This window comes from Berghia stephanieae, chromosome 4, assembly GCF_034508935.2.
Source record: "Berghia stephanieae isolate SIO BIC M18660-M18661 chromosome 4, UCSD_Bste_1.3, whole genome shotgun sequence".
NCBI classification, from domain to species: Eukaryota; Metazoa; Mollusca; class Gastropoda; order Nudibranchia; family Aeolidiidae; genus Berghia; species Berghia stephanieae.
The window spans coordinates 56,617,326-56,633,900 of NC_088363.1; the positions used below are offsets into that span (position 1 = coordinate 56,617,326).

Here is a 16,575-nt window from a genome sequence, read left to right on the forward strand (position 1 = left end):
AGCTCAATTTATGCAAGGTTTCTGTTTAACAGCAATAAATGTAATGACATAGGGACTTACTTTTGGAATTTGCCTCGTGAGTGTATGTCTGTCTGTGTGTGTGTGTGTGTGTGTGTGTGTGTGTGTGTGTGTGTGTTTATACATAATATATTCAAATAAACCTTTTAAACCAGTTGACTGCCGTTCTCTGGAAAAAACGCGTTTTTAAAAGTTGGCCAGAAAACACGTCCATCAAATATCGATCGATTAAAATGCCTCTCATCTCGGCAAAACTCTCAAAACTGGGACTTAGCAAGTGCGGCATTTAATTTGTTAAAATGAATAATAGATTAGAGATGTCATCAGGTTATAATCATAAGGTTGAATATAAGAGGCTTTAGGTTAAGGCATTTGATTAATATAATTAAAGCGTTGAAATGCAGTTGCTACTATGGAGTGTTCATTAACTTTATACTTTTGTGAATGCATAATCGCTCTCCTCTCTCTCTCTCTCTCTCTCTCTCTCTCTCTCTCTCTCTCTCTCTCTCTCTCTCACACACACACACACATACACACACACTTCTTTGTCATTTCGATTTACATATGGAGAGAGCGAGAGCTAGAGAGAGAGAGAGAGAGAGAGAGAGAGAGAGAGAGAGAGAGAGAGAGATAGATAGATAGATAGATAGATAGATAGATAGAGAGAGAGAGAGAGAGAGAGAGAGAGAGAGAGATCACAAATCAAATTTTATTTGTAAAACAATACGTGAACTCTCGTCTCTATTCAGTGGTGAGAGAGATTCCAAAAATTAGAATTATACAATTTGAGATTTCATTAGTTAAAGAAGCTATGTTCGTTTTTCTTTATTGGGCCTATCAAATCAAACAAAATTTCTTTTCATATCATAAACTCAAATCGTAAACATTTAACGTTACAAAGGTCAAAAGACCTTTACATTTAAATACCCTGTTATTTAAAAAATATACACATATAATTTATATCACGTATAGTTAATATATAAAAAAAAACACAGAAAAGATCAACTTGATGCATGGATAATATAAGTACACAGCAACGTATATGCAAACAAAAGGTCAAGTTTGTGCATAAACAATAAGTTTTCACCACACTTGTTAATGTTAAGCATAATCAAAATAAGGAAAACAAATCTCATTCATCGTATAAGCATTCAATTGGATCATCTGATATATTTCGCACTAAGAGTGAAAAATCCATGTTCGCTTTTTTTTTGATGTTCAATGCCGTGCAATGTGAAGCAATCTTTGAAGGATGTATCAGGCTATGAATTCATGAAGGCTTCGTATGGGATCCTTTTCCATCGTTACAACGATTTGGACCCAATTTATCAAGGGACGCAACAAGGTTTGATATGGCATTTTATTATTAACGCAGTTGTCTCCCTTTCGCCCGTTTGCGGCACTGACTTTCAGTGCTCCTCATTATATTGAGAAAACACCAATCCCGTCAGTCTAATATCAACAAGTGCTCAAAGCCCTTTACACGCGTTCAAATAGAGAGATTTAGCACCGAGGATGAGACAAGACGCCTGCAAGGTTATAGAGACAACTCTGTTACCGGCCAGATACTCTTTTTACACCTGAGTACGATAAGAGAATATGAATAAAGAGCGTTTTCCAAGGACTCAACTTTTTGCCGTTCAAAGAAGAACTCGAACCAAGGAACAATAGATCTGAAGACGAATTGTCTTACTACAAGACCACACGTCGCGCATGACATAAGAATCTGAACAAGTGTGTATGAAACAGTACCAGAAAAAGCAAGAAAGAAAAATAAAAGAAAAAAAAATACATCCCAAAAAATCGGTCTTCCTCGACTGGGGATCAAACCTCAGACCTCCTGATTACCGAGGAGGTCTCAGGCTCGATCCCAAGTCGAGGATGACTGATATTTTGGGATGATTAATTTTTTTCCGTGTATTTTTTTCTTTACTGCTTTGTCCAGCACTATTTCATACACACTTATTCAGATCTTTATCTTACACCGGTGCTCCTGCTCTCTAATTTCTCAACATGTCAAACAGTTGCATTAGAAGTAAAGAAGTAAAGTTTGGATTTATACGACAATTGAAAATAAAACCATTCTACAATTCAAACATCTAAAAAGTGTTGAACGAACAAAATGTCACAGATCTTAAAAAGACAATTCATCGTTTTATCCCAGCCCAGTCATTTGTTCCATTGCTTTTTATGTTCTAGCTTTCAATTCTCAGCAGTCGTTCTCTTCAATATTCTCCCTTCGATGTATTCTAGTTGATGTCCTGTTCTCTCAAAAATAAATATGCATCGTTGTAGAATGTCTTAGTTCTGAAATGGAGCAGGAATTAAAAAAAAAAGAAATCAAAAATAATAAATTCGTAACTGTGGATACGATACATTTGAAATAAGTAATAATTTCACTGCATTAAAACCATTATGTTCCCTGTTGTATTAAATTGTAAAGATGTATGTGTGCATTGTGAAGTAAATTTGTTATATGAGGATCATATTATTATAAGATCCACACATGTTTATTATATTTGTTGAGCAGTGTAAACCACTAAAGATTTTCCATTTTGTGGACAATAAAGATTTATTACTATTATTATTACTATGAAATAATTTAAATTGAGTAACATTTTATTATTTAGCTTCTAATGTCTCCTCTGACATTATATTCACCTGTTTGCAATACTAATTTGAAACAATCAGCGGCATCGATGTACACACCACGGACTAATGGTACAAACTAAAGGGTAATTAGCCTTACCTGATATACTGTGAGTCGTAAGGCCCCTGATTGTACAACAAATGAACACTTGAATATCCTGAAAATGTAAAATGTATGTAAATTGCACGTATCAAAAAATCTGTCCTCCGAACGCAAATATTGGCTTGTTATAAGTTTGTCGTAATGGGGAATATTTTGCATCGCTTTGTTGGCAGCTATTACAAATATGAAACCAAACAATTAGGGCTGTCAGACTTGTAAACAACGCACACCGGTACGTTTCAATATATTGTGATAATACATAATCCACGGTTCATTAGGAGTTTCAGTGCACCCGAACCTGAATATGAAAGGGTCGCTAGGAATGACCGTCGGATCTCTTTATAGATTAGTGTAAACAGGCCGGATATCTATAATATTTTATTTTGTTTTGTAACAAATGAGAGGAGGCCTTTGATTGTGTCTGTTTGGAGTTTTCAGGTGTCTTACAAATGACACATGCATAAATTGTGCTCGAATCAACCTGTTTTCTCGGTCAGAATTCACTCCTTTCGTCTTTTGGTTTCTTAGAGGCACTTGTCAGTTGGATTAATGTTGAGGGGGGGGGGGGGGGGGGGGGGGGGGGGGATTTCCATCATTTTCCATTTTTGGCGCTGACATATGACTTTAAACTCAAAGTGACGCTAGCGCCATCCATAAACCGATCACAAATAAAGTTTGGACCATTTTATATTTTCTGCATTAGTTCTTTTGGTTTGATGATCTCAAACTAGACCCACTTGTATATTGCTCTTCATTTACTTCTTTATTTCGTGGGTGATTCTAAGTAGTACAGACCTGTTATCTTTGGGGCTATGAATTGTCCTAAAAGTATTGCAGACGCCAAAAGATCACTGAAAATAAAATCATACTCCTCCTTTTTATCGTCTTTTTCCTTTTCCCCTTCCTTTTTCTCCTCCTCCTCCTCCTCCTCCTCCTCCTCCTCCTCCTCCTCCTCCTCCTCCTCCTCCTCCTCTTCTTCTTCTTCTTCTTCTTCTTCTTCTTCTTCTTCTTCTTCTTCTTCTTCTTCTTCTCCTCCTCCTCCTCCTCCTCCTTCTCCTTCTTCTTCTTTCTAAACAAATTGTTTCATAAAAATAATCTCATGGTATTTAAGTTGTAAATGTTATCATCAAATGTTCAAATACATGATAATGATATTGAACAGGAATATGCAGGCTACGTACATCAACTGTTTTGACCCAAGAACGTGATTGGGTACCGACGTCATTGTGTCAGGGGTTCAAGTAGGATGGCTTCAGGAAATTGGAGTTGACTGGAATTAAAACATTACAGAAGGCATATGTTATAAGAGAGGTAACAATTAAAATGGTTCGACATTCCATACAGAAAAATGATAATAAAAATGACTCGTTGTTAACAAATTTGCATTTGATATCAGGACCAAAACGGAATAGACAAAAATACAGAAAAAAAACCCAAAAAACCCCATACAAACACCCCCAACAAAAAAACACCAAAACAAAAACAAAACAAAACAACAACAACAACATTGGATACAAAAAGTTGAATCAATGATTTTTTATTTAAAAAATAATGACTAGAAGAATACACTTTGATATAAACCAAAGGAGTGGGAGAGACGTACAAAAACTCTCCTTCCCATCCAAGAAAATAAGGAAAAATAATGGTGTCCAGAAAACCTAAAAGCTACAGATTGATATAATATATATATATATGGCATTTTACATATGATAATAACACTCAGCCCCTGAAAAAAAACATTAATGGGTAAATATTAAACTACAATGAAGCCTTGGTTGATCGCGAATCGTTCTGACACAAACTCAAAGACGTTTGCATTCGTGCTAAATTCATGATAAATATATGCTTATATATTCTCCGGTCTACTCTTTAACTACTGAGTGCACGGGGGTGGACAGAGACAACGCCTGAGTACGATGAGAGAATGTGAGTAAAGAGCCTTTTCCAAGGACTCAACTATGCGTCGAGCGAGGCTCGAACACAGGACCATCCGATCCCGAAAGCGAGTGTCAGACCACAAGACCGCATAGCCGCACAAGTCTTATTCAATCAAAGATGCAAATTCTATGCTCTACGAACGTTTCAACTTTTCGTAGCAGTTGTAATGTTTGCCACCAATCTCAACCATCTCACCTTTATAACTCATGTCCTTCATCATTGAACACACTGGCGTCCTTTCCACCTGAAACAGAGTGACGTAAATACAATGTGCAACTTCCGTTTAGATTAAGATATTATACAAAATATTACAGGTCATCGATGGAATGTGTTAAAGCTCAATCTAATATGATGAACGAGTTTAATAAACGGTCAAACCAGACAACCAGGTTATCGAACTTTTAATGACCCTCCATTTAATATGCCAAGTCATCATTACTAAATTTCTCCAAACACTTTGTTATAGAAAATCCTGCCGACTTATACCACGTTTCAGAGCAATCCACTTAACTCTGGAAACACACGTATTTAAAAATTTGTCCAGAAAGCTCATCCTTTAAGCATCGAGCGATAAATGACCATCAACTTGGTAAAAACTCTCAAACCTGGGACTTAAGGAAGACAGCGCGATATTCTAGGTTTGAGAGTTTTTGGCAGGATGAGGGTCATTTAAATCGATCGATATTTGAAGGACGAGTTTTCTGACCAAATTTTTGAATACATGTCTTTCTAGAGTACGGCAGATAACTGGTTAAAGGGTGAACTTTAGACTTTCCGGAAAGTACAATGTTTCTATTTCTCTCTTTAATTTTTTCTTCTTCTGAAAATGAACCTCAATAGCGCTACTCAATACGAGTGAGTCAGCCTATTATAATTATATGAAGAGGATGAGGAAGAGGAAGAGTAATAATAATAATAATAATAATAATAATAATAATAATAATAATAATAATAATAATAACAACAATAGTAGTGGTGGTGGTGGTGGTGGTGGTGGTGGTGGTGGTGGTGGTAGTAGTAGTAGTAGTAGTAGTAGTAGTAGTAGTAGTAGTTGTAGTAGTAGTAGTAGTAGTAGTAGTAGTTGTAGTAGTAGTAGTAGTAGTAGTAGTAGTAGTAGTAGTAGTAGTAGTAGTAGTAGTAGAAGAAAGAGGAGGATGAGAAAAATGAAGAAGTTGCATGACAAGTGAAACTTCATTTGACTTTTATCACAGGCCATCTGAGATGAAAATGAACTGAACTTGTGTGTAAAGTATATAGCATTGAGTGTTGAGTGTTAAAGAGCGCTTTTCAATTTTACATGAATCAAAAGAATAATTATTGAGGCATTGATTGATAGTTTAAGAATGTAATAACAGTCTTAGTCGTTGAATATAGTAAACAGTTAGAGCATTTTGACAATAGCTTAGCTAAATTGCATGAAATTGGATGACTTTTTAATTATTATAAGGTTACGAAAAATGCAAAACAACTTACCACATCAATATTTGTTCGAATCGTTCTACGGTGGAGTGGCTGGACCGGTCGTATATTCCCTGCCATTAGAACGCCTGGGTTGTGTATTGTATCTCTTTTTATAAGTCGTAACGCTTTGATCTGTAGGGAAACAAGAGTGGTGCAATGAAGGTGCAAGTATGAATTAGACAAATGTTTTAGCAAAAGGCATGTGCATTGACTGTACAGGTACTGATCATTATAAATGGCAATGAACAATACGATTACTGACATTCTCTAGTGAAAGGCGATGCAATGTGTTGGTACTGATCATTAGAAACGACAACGACAATAAGGTTGCTGGCATTCTAGTGAAGGGCGGCGCAATGACTGTGCAGGTACTGATCTTTAGAATTGGCAATGAACAATAAAGTTACGGGAAGTCTAGTGTGGGCGGTCTACTGATTTTGCAGGTTCTGATCATTAGAATAAACAGAGAACGGAATAAGCAGTGACTAAATTATTTATAATATATTTATACGGTTATTAACAGTCTGGGGAAAGGTGGTACATATTCGGATAATTAGAATAGGCATTGTCATTCCATTAAAGGGTAGAGGAAAGAATGTTCAATAAGTGATAATCAAATTGGAATATTCCAGTCTCTTGATTTTCGCAGAGACATAACTTGTCAGATTGTTTAACTGGCATCTTCGTTTATTCAGTTACATACAAGAATCATACAATGAAAATTGTTACAATTTTTATGTTAGATTGTGAATGTAGGCATTGTTTTATAATTATGATTTATCGTATTTTCATGGCTGGCAAGAGGGCATTGTTAACATATTTTTTTCATGCAAGTATTGGATTTTAGTTTTATTGGTAAGAATCAACCATAAATACCTGGCATATTTAAAAAGAATACTTTTCTGGACTTCACCATAGTCAATGCGTTGATAAGATTATTGGCGGACAGACTGTTAACGTACAAGTACTGATCATTTGATAAAACAATAGTAAACCTATTTGGCGATTGAAGGATAACACGGTATTGAGTGTTGCAATGCTTTTTCAGTCCATTGACAAATTATATTTAGTTTTATAGGTAATAAGACACAGTTACTACAAGCATAAATGGTAAAAATTGTAATGAAAGAAAACTTTTACGTTGTTCTCATCAAAGTTTAATGCCAAATGAATTCAAATAGAAAAGAAAACCCATAGCTTAATAAAATATTTCTAGTTTTGGAAAAAAATGTTCTCTTGAATAACTAGCACCTATTGGTAAAGCTTTCTTTGCAAAATAATTGTAGTTAATCTATGTGTGATTTGAGATGCAATCGCAAATCCGTTGCTTACATCATGATACACGTTTTCTTCTTTGTTCCTATTATAATACGGTCAGATATCACTGGACTGATAAAAAGTGATATCTGACCAATCAATGATGTGGCAAGCAAACATAATTAATGGTGTAATATTAAAATTCAATTTTACCATTTTGTATTGTGAAATATTCTAAGATACAAGAAAAGCAATATTACCGTTATAAAAAAATTGAAATAGGTCAGTTGTTGACCTCGTAGATTCGGTCTTTGGACTCTCAGGTCAAAGTAATCCTCAATATTGGTCAGATATCGCATATTATTCCACCCCTCTCCCTAAATGGTAGCGCGTAATGATATCATGTTTACAATAATAATGTGTGACCTCAGATTATCAAACGTTGAATTTCACTAAAAATCAGATTTTGTAAGAAAAATAAAATATCATCTGCATGTTTTCAAAGATGTCTTTTATTCAAATATGACGAAATATGAATCGATTGAGGGGTAGAATAAAAGATTTCTTACACTCTTGCGTTTTGAAATTTGAACTCTGTTTCCAACACGCACTCGCAAGCTCGTGTAGCGGTTGGGAACTCGTCCGGAATTCCAAAAAGCAAAAGTGTAAAATCGTATATCTTGCCTCATGATACTTTCATTTGGATTCCAGGCGAACGCTTAATCTTATATCAGGCAAGATTCAATAGGCTTCAACAGTCTTGACGTCACTTCCCTCGTAATGACGCGTAGTAATTTAGTAACTGGTTCTAAACTATCGGAACCTTTTGAAATACTTCTCCGACGAGCATAAACGTGTATCCAGAGGAGAAAAACATTATAAATCTGATCATGTTTTGACTTTTATACATTCTGATCATATGACATGTGAAAAAGTTCTAGCCAGCATGAAGAATAAAAAGTACAGATTTTCTTTGTTTAGAACCAAGTTGTTGGTTGCTGGGCGCACGTGACATCAGACTATTGAATCCTATTTTCAATGATAAAATCTTTTTGACCAACTTGTTTGCGACTGATGTATATAGGCTTGTTAAAGACAATCCACGTGACGGTCTCGTGACATCCTGGGTGTGTTAAGGACCCGTCGTAAGTCACAAAATGATTTGTGGAGGGCAAAAGATGTCGAAGGCTCAAATATGAAATGGACGTTTGCTCTCCTGTGGAGACGAAATATTTAGAACTTTGGTTATGAACAAATTATTATTATTGTTTACTTTTAAAATATCGCAATGGAAATAATGTGACGCAAATTAAATAGGCCGAGACAATTTGGTTCTCTTCTTTCCTTTCAATGTAAATGTTGCTGCTCGAAGCTCGAAGAAATAAATAACTATGTGATATTGAATGTAAGCTTATATTTAATTACGAAAACAGATAGAATTGACGTTTCGGGTTTCCCCTTTATCAACAAACACTACAGATGAATGAGATGATGTGGTAGTGGCGTTGTTAACGTTGTTAACCATTCTATCTGTCTTCGTAACTAATTTGAAGCTTACATTCAATATCACATTGTCATTTACTTTCTTTTCAATGAACATGAATTTGTCATCAGTTTATTGGTTATAGCTCTATAATTAAGCAAGCGGGTCTTACAATACAACAAACAAACAAAATTATTTATTTCCTTTCTATTTATAAACATAATATTTTATGATCATTTTCCTTTTTACCTTTAAATGTGATATCCTTTAACACTTTTCGTATTCGTTCAAATGGTGGATGTGTGCTGTTTCCAATCTGTTGACAAAGTTGATTTTAAAGAATAGAAACTTTAGAGTATTGTCAAACTGATTATGTTTATAAATACGTGTGTCATAACACAATGTCCACTAAATAATAAATGCTCAAAGCGCTTTGTTGTTTCCAATCTGTTGACAAAGTTAATTTTAAAGAATGGAAACTTAAAAATATTGTCAAACAGATTATGTTTATAAATGCGTGTGTCATAACACACTGTCCACCAAATAAATCCTCAAAGCGCTTTACAAAGGATCCCGCCACGCTTATCGTGTAGAGGGAGACATGACGATTGTGAGACAAGAATACAATTATTTTTCCTACAGAGACAACGCTTCTACCGGCAAGATACTCATTTCACATCTGAGTACAGTGAGAGAATGTCAGTAAAGAGTTTCCAAGGACTCAATTTTGCGGTCCGACGACGGGACTCGAACCAAGGATCTTCGCGGTCAAAAACCGACTGTCATATCACAAGACCGCAAAGTCGCAAACATGTAATTGGATAAAATTTATATTTTAAAAAGTTATGAAAAGGACAATCAGCCATGCAAACCACTTTATATGTAAGCAATACCTTTTACTTTTGACTTAAATTCTTCCCAAAATGTAGAGACAACCTTGGCATCGTATTTTTAATAAAGCATATTAACAATTTAATTAAATTAATAGTTTACCTTTACTAAAACAGAAACACAAGCCACGCCCCTTGGAGATTTCATAGCAACAGTTAAATTGTTGTAGAGGTCCGAATTGAAGGCCATAAACTGCATCTGTTGAGATAATTTTACAAGCTTTTTACATATTAAATAAAAAAACTAGAATGTATAATGCTAACTAGAGAAAACGGGTCATTGCAGATTGGTAATGCATTTTTATTTCCATAACTCTATTTTTTGACAATAATAATATTATTGTTCAATGTTACGGAGTTACAATGGGCAGTTTGACAATTAATTCTTTCTGATATCGGTTAAATCGAACTTGAAGACGACGTGGGCTGTAAAATTAGGATGCAAAAAGTAACAAACAAAAATGAATGTCTTCAGCTTTTAGCATCTGATATCACCCTGACTTATCAAAATTAGGATGCATGACACGCTTACCTAAAGTAATGTCACAAAGTCACAAATATCTCTATGGATAGTATGCGCTTGGCTAAGAAACTCACAACATTGTCATCCGGAAGTATAACGGACCAACGCATAAAACTGTGTGTAACCTTGAACGTTTATAGTCTGATTAATATAGTTTAGTGAGAATCACTCATAAACATAGATGGCAAAAACAACAACAAAGACATGAGTGACGTAAACTTCGTTCTATCTATAATTTACAGTTATAGGTGCTGTCTGACTCTGATAAAACACATAAAGTTGATTTTAGTAAAACAAAATTATATTTTTAAAATATCGACCCATTAGAATGATTCTTTTGACAGTGTGTGTTATAGGATCGATATTTGAAGGTAAAATCTGTTCCGATAGAGTAATGTAGGTGTGGTGGCAACTGTTTCCTTTAACCAAAGTGAGGTTTGACGCCTGTTAATTTATACCCATTGACTATTAATAGCATACATTTAAAATAATTTTTGACTGCTCACCTCAGCACTGAAACCTCTCCCGTCCACTCTATGCTCTGAACCGTCATTGTCGGATTTGCTGAAATGGAATCGAACCTCAGACACTCTACTCGGGTAGTCAGCAATGATGGCAGCAACATTTATGGTTGTAGTGATTGTAGGTGAAAAAAGATGGAGGAAAAAAGTATATTGTTTGAATTATTATGTGAATAGAACGAAAAAGAAACACAATTGAAGTGTTTTAGACAACATAATTGGGACCAGTATTGGCTATTGAACAACTCTACACACACATTAAAAAATCTTTTATTAACTCATGGAGCATTAAACAATGAGTAAAAAATATGTTAGGGGAATGGGTGAAGGAAATAAAAGCAAAGATTACCAACAATTTAATATAGAGGCGAGTACATTGTCAAATATAAAGGCAGTCGAATATTTTATTAAAAATATTATGTAATAATGTAAAAGATATGATCATCGGCAGATCAAATATTTGATGAGTGAGGCAGAAAAAAACAATAAAGCCTTAAAGCTCAATGATCATCATCAACTCCCCCCCCCCCCCAAATAAAATAAAACCACCTCCAACCAAACAAAAAAAAAAAAAAAAACCACAAAAAACACAAGCACAACGTGACAAAATGTCGAATGGCTGACCAAAAGTATTGTCCAATATCTTTGGATTAACATTTTAGTGGGCCGTATTTGAGGTAACAGAAAACGTTTTTATTATTTTTTTAATTATATCTCGAGTTATATCTCAACAATTGTTAACAGGTCATCATCTGGAAATTACTGAGTGAAAAAGTCAGGGAAAATTGAATGGCAGAATAAAAATCGTATTGCAGAATTAGCAGAAAAATAAAAGAGGTTAGAAAAGCTATCTATTTTAAGTTTGAAAAGAGCTTTCAAAATTGTTATTTCTCAAAATGGAGGTCTACGGCACATTTGATATAGATAATTTTATCGTATAAGATTACCTAATTAACAATACGTTAGAAATACATTTCGTCTTCAATGATATTTCAATTCTCATTAATGTTATTTTTTTAAAAAGTTAGTAACATCTTGAACTTCAAGCTATGTTGATCAAAATTAATGTCTTATTAACCAGTTAACTGCCGTACTCCAGAAGGACAAGTATTCATAACTTTGGCTAGAAAACTCGTTCTTCAAATATCGATCGATTTAGAATAGCCTCATCTGGGAAAAAACAACAACCCCCCCCCCAAAAAAAAAAAAAAAAAAAAACAACCAAAAAAACAAAGAAAAAAAAAACCCAAAACAAAACAAAACCCTCTCAAACCTTGCACATCGCGAGGTCTCAGGTTTGAGAGTTTTTGTGTTTGTTTTTATTTTTTTTAGCTAAGTCCCAGGTTGTGAGGCTATGTAGTCTAGTGGTATGACACTCGCCTTCAGATCGGAAGGTCCTGGGTTCGAGCCTCCCTTGGCGCATAGTTGAGTCCTTGGAAAAGACTCTTTACTCACATTCTCTCACCGTACTCAGGTGTAAAATGAATACCTGGCTTTTAACAGCGTTGTCTCTGTCCGAAAAAAAATGTAATATCGCCTTATAGGCGTCATGTTAAGTGTTGCTGTTGGCCAGGGACCCCTTAGTGGATGGTGCGCCATATTAAAGCTCTTTTCAAAAGAAGGTTTAAAAGGGGACTTCTTTTGTTGCCCAGACGAGGGTCACTTAAATCGATCGATATTTGAAGGACGAGTTTTCTGGCCAAATGTGTGAATAGTGTCTTTTCAAGAGTATGCAATTAACTGGTGAATAACAAACAACATCTTAATAAACTCTATCTTATAAAAGAAAATAAAAGAAACAAATTTTCTTGTCCACATCAGCTAGCAATAAGGCTATGAAAATAAGGTTTGGTGATTTATTTTTGGCTCATCCGATAAGTGGTTAAAGAGATAAAGATAAGAACAGCATCATTTAATCAGATTATGATTTCGTTCATCGTACTGATCAAAACCCCTTTCACCTTCTCCTTCCGTTCTCCATCAATACCACCCCCACCACCATGGCCGCAAACACCAGCAGCAGCGGCAGTAGCACCGTCACTAGCACCGCTAACATCACGACCACAACCACCGCCGCAGCAACAACACCAGCAGCATCACCATCAGAGGTAGCATCGACAGAAAGAACAGCAGCACCATTAACAGCATCAGCAACACCTACACCCTAGCCAGCACAACTACCACCACCAGCAACACCACCACCAGCACCACTATCAGTCTCACCATCAATCCGTAAAAGCTTGATCCTATTTAAAAACTCATGAAATCACCATTGCAACAACCGTCGTTGCAGCAGCAGCACCACTACCACCACATCATTACTTCAAATACCACCGCCGCCACCACAACCACCACAACCACCACCACCACCACCACCATCATCATCATAATCATAATCATCATTATCATCATCATCATCATCATCATCATCATCATCATCATCATCATCATCATCATCATCATCATCATCATCATCATCATCAACATCATCATCATTATCATAACATCAACCTCACACATCATCGTCATCCTTGTCCTCCTCTTCTTCTTTCTCATCCTCCTCCTCCTCCGCTTCCTCGTCCTCCTCCTCCTCCTCCTCCTCCTCAATATTATATTCACCATCAATTTAGAATCTTTACCTATAGTTATAAGAGAGCGGTCCTCCTGTAATGTTGAGTCCATTTGACCAGTGGGTGACCAGGTCAATCCGTAACGTTAAGGCATGGCCCTGGTTAATCAAAACTCCTGAAACCTAGATACATTAAAGGGGGAAAAATGGACTGAATTTAGATATGTAGATATATTTTCATTTTTTTCTCTCTATTTTTATCCCTGTTATTTATATCCATTAGAACATATGCACAGTGTTGAGCTCATTCTATATTGCTATTCGATTAACTTTTTAAAAAAATTAACTCTGTTGAAGAAAAAAGTTCGTTTCTAAAAGGATATGATAAAATTACCCTATCTATCTATGTATAGAAATTTAATAAAACATTGATAAAACGTTTTTCTTTTTAATTCTAAGATTTGTAATGTGTTAACATTTGGGCCTCTGTTTTGTTCACAATCTATAAGTGATCTTACGAATGTACAATATAAAGCAAAATCACTCATGTTTAGGTGATAGTGAAATAGTCTTACCAAGAGGTAAGCGAAACATATTTAAAATATCGAACTTCTCTTCTAATCTTATCCAGTTTTTATTGTTGAGCTTGAATTATTAATTTTTAAAAAAGAAAAATTGTAAGGAACTCAATAAATATTCAAGAGGGACCATCATGCATTCAAATCGACGTATACTTAATTACAGGTCTGATAACCACAATTGTTAAAGTCTCATTGTTGTACTGATAATCTATCAAACAAATGCAATATATTGTCCATTACAACAATGTTAAAACAAGACCATAATCGCGTTTAGTTATCAGACCAGCAAACAAATACACGCCGTTGAAAATAATTTCTTAAAAAGAACTATAACTTACTGCGTCACCACGGATTTCCAAGGGAGCTAAGTACGGATCGAAGAGGAGTAATTTTGGTTTGATGTTGATGGGACTCTGGTTATGGCCCTTATTGCAGAGGCTCCATCCAGGGTTTAGTCGACCCCAAAAGCTAGGTCCTGGAAAATGGAAAATAGAATTTTGAAAATCATGATTGGATTTTTTTCTTTTATGAATTTGTCTGGTGCCATTGCCATCTGGTTGTACACTGACAAAACACATTTGTGACCTCGTGTCTCAAAACGGTATAATGTCAGGGTAGCAGCTTCTAATGGTTCTCACACGACTATGCTATGAAGATCTATCCAGGACGCAAATTCATCACCGCAATAGTGCACCGTTGCAAACCCGCCCCGAAGATTCGTCACAATGCACCGTTCAGCTAGATGCTCTGCGGTTTCGGGCTCTTGACCATAACGAGTACATGTTGGACAGGTGGCAAGCCCCCACTGATGAACTGAGCCTGCCGTTAAGCAGGTTCTTGACCGAAGCCGATTGGCTGCCATCCAATGTCTTCTCTTGCTGGCGGAAAAGCCTGGCAACTTCTCCCCCAGTTTCGAGGAGTCGATGTCCCCGCCCCCTGGAGGGATTGAATTCGTCCAAACCGACTTCCATATCGTATATGCAGCTCTGTTCGAAGTCAAGAAAGCTACTTTCAAGGGTTCCTAGGTCTTATTTCGGCTTGAAACAGGGGCACCGTCGATTATGCGCTTGGGACTAGGGGTATAACCATTCCCTCTCACTTTGATCTTATTAAGCCAGTTGTTTGTAATCTTAGGATATCCGTCACTGCCTACAGCGTCCTTTTTGCATCAACCCTGATATCATATCCCTCACTACCTCCAGCCAGACACTTATTCACATCCTGGCCAGCAGATGTTTGTAAAAACCCAACGCTAGAGCCATAGATAGACCGTCTATGCCAAAATCGTCACCTACTCGGTCTCGTTCCAAATTGATTGACTTTGTTAAAAGCTTTAAAAGGTGTGTATGATCAACAGTACCAGACAACATAGAAAGGAAAAAATCATCTAAAAAATCACCCTCCGTCGACTGGGGATCATACTTCAGACCTCTTGATTACTTGTCAGAAGTGTTACCAAAACACCACAGAGGTTACCCGATAGTTGGAACGACTTAACTCTCTCCTTGCCGATCATTTTCAGTATTTTCCCCAAATTGGCGGGCTTACCCAGCAGAAACATTGATTTTTTAAACTCAAACAATCCCTCTACAAAACAACTTTATGTTCTTATTACTTAAACAAAGAACATTATGATGTACAAAATAAATCTGAATAAGAAAAAATGTATATTGTGTCGTAACAAATGTGACGATTTTGCTGTAGGTGGTAAGGAGAGGGTTAATTAATGCTTACATTCTTCACTGGGGTATGCGCTTTCAAGGTAAACCCTCGCTTAGCATCGGATTAAACAAATATTGAACACGTAAGGACGAGAACGAGGACATACATACTCCATTTCTACTTTGCAAAATATCAAAGTAACAAACCAGGGAGCTGGCACGTTGTTACAAGATCTACTTCATATAGCAGGAAAGTGGATGAAGTATTCAGAACAGAAATTGATGTAAGTTGTATGTTATCTGCCCCTCGTTCATATCTAAACGTATCATTCTATGATATGCCAATATCTTCTTGGAAATCAATGTCAATATAATATGTTATTGATGTCCAAGGAATTGACATTTTCAAAGAAATATTGAAAAATGCGTCTAACACAACCATCAAAATCAACACAAATATTATAATCATCATCATCATCATCATCATCATCATCATCATCATCATCATCATCATGATCATCATCATCATCATCATCATCATCATCATCTCAACGTCGTCATCGTCATCGCCATCTCTTAGCTTTGAGTTAGTAAATGCATTTTAATACTGAACTTCCAGCAAAGCACAATTCGTTGTAAAGATAACTTAAATCGATTTTTGAACTTAACTATAAAGATAACTTTAAGATAAATCTAATACAATGATTACTGATACTTACCGGAAATGCCATCATCGTATGTCCACCACTCAGACCATAATGACAACTCTGTTGAAATGTAATAGATGATAAATATAAATGATGGAAAAAGTAAATATATATATATTATGTATATATATATATATATATATATATATATATATATATATATATATATATATTTAAGCAAAATAAATAGATATAAATCAAATAAATAAATAAA

General features: G+C 35.6%; 1 protein-coding gene across 5 annotated transcripts in view; it reads right to left on the minus strand.

The window, feature by feature from the left end:
* Positions 1 to 478: 478 nt before the first annotated feature.
* The window catches only part of LOC144970877 (carbonic anhydrase-related protein 10-like), a 110,949-nt gene continuing 94,852 nt past the window's right edge, over positions 479 to 16,575 (minus strand). For all 5 annotated transcript variants that reach the window (XM_078911003.1, XM_078911004.1, XM_078911002.1 and 2 more), the window contains 12 exons: positions 16,374 to 16,421; positions 14,332 to 14,468; positions 13,483 to 13,595; positions 10,829 to 10,913; positions 9,903 to 9,998; positions 9,159 to 9,225; positions 8,488 to 8,642; positions 6,182 to 6,301; positions 4,904 to 4,952; positions 3,952 to 4,040; positions 2,768 to 2,825; positions 479 to 2,325 (listed from right to left, as the gene is read on the minus strand). In XM_078911003.1, coding sequence (XP_078767129.1) covers positions 4,000 to 4,040; positions 4,904 to 4,952; positions 6,182 to 6,301; positions 8,488 to 8,642; positions 9,159 to 9,225; positions 9,903 to 9,998; positions 10,829 to 10,913; positions 13,483 to 13,595; positions 14,332 to 14,468; positions 16,374 to 16,421 — 911 coding nt within the window. In that variant the 3' untranslated portion in view covers positions 479 to 2,325; positions 2,768 to 2,825; positions 3,952 to 3,999. The remainder of the gene's footprint in view (positions 2,326 to 2,767; positions 2,826 to 3,951; positions 4,041 to 4,903; positions 4,953 to 6,181; positions 6,302 to 8,487; positions 8,643 to 9,158; positions 9,226 to 9,902; positions 9,999 to 10,828; positions 10,914 to 13,482; positions 13,596 to 14,331; positions 14,469 to 16,373; positions 16,422 to 16,575) is intronic.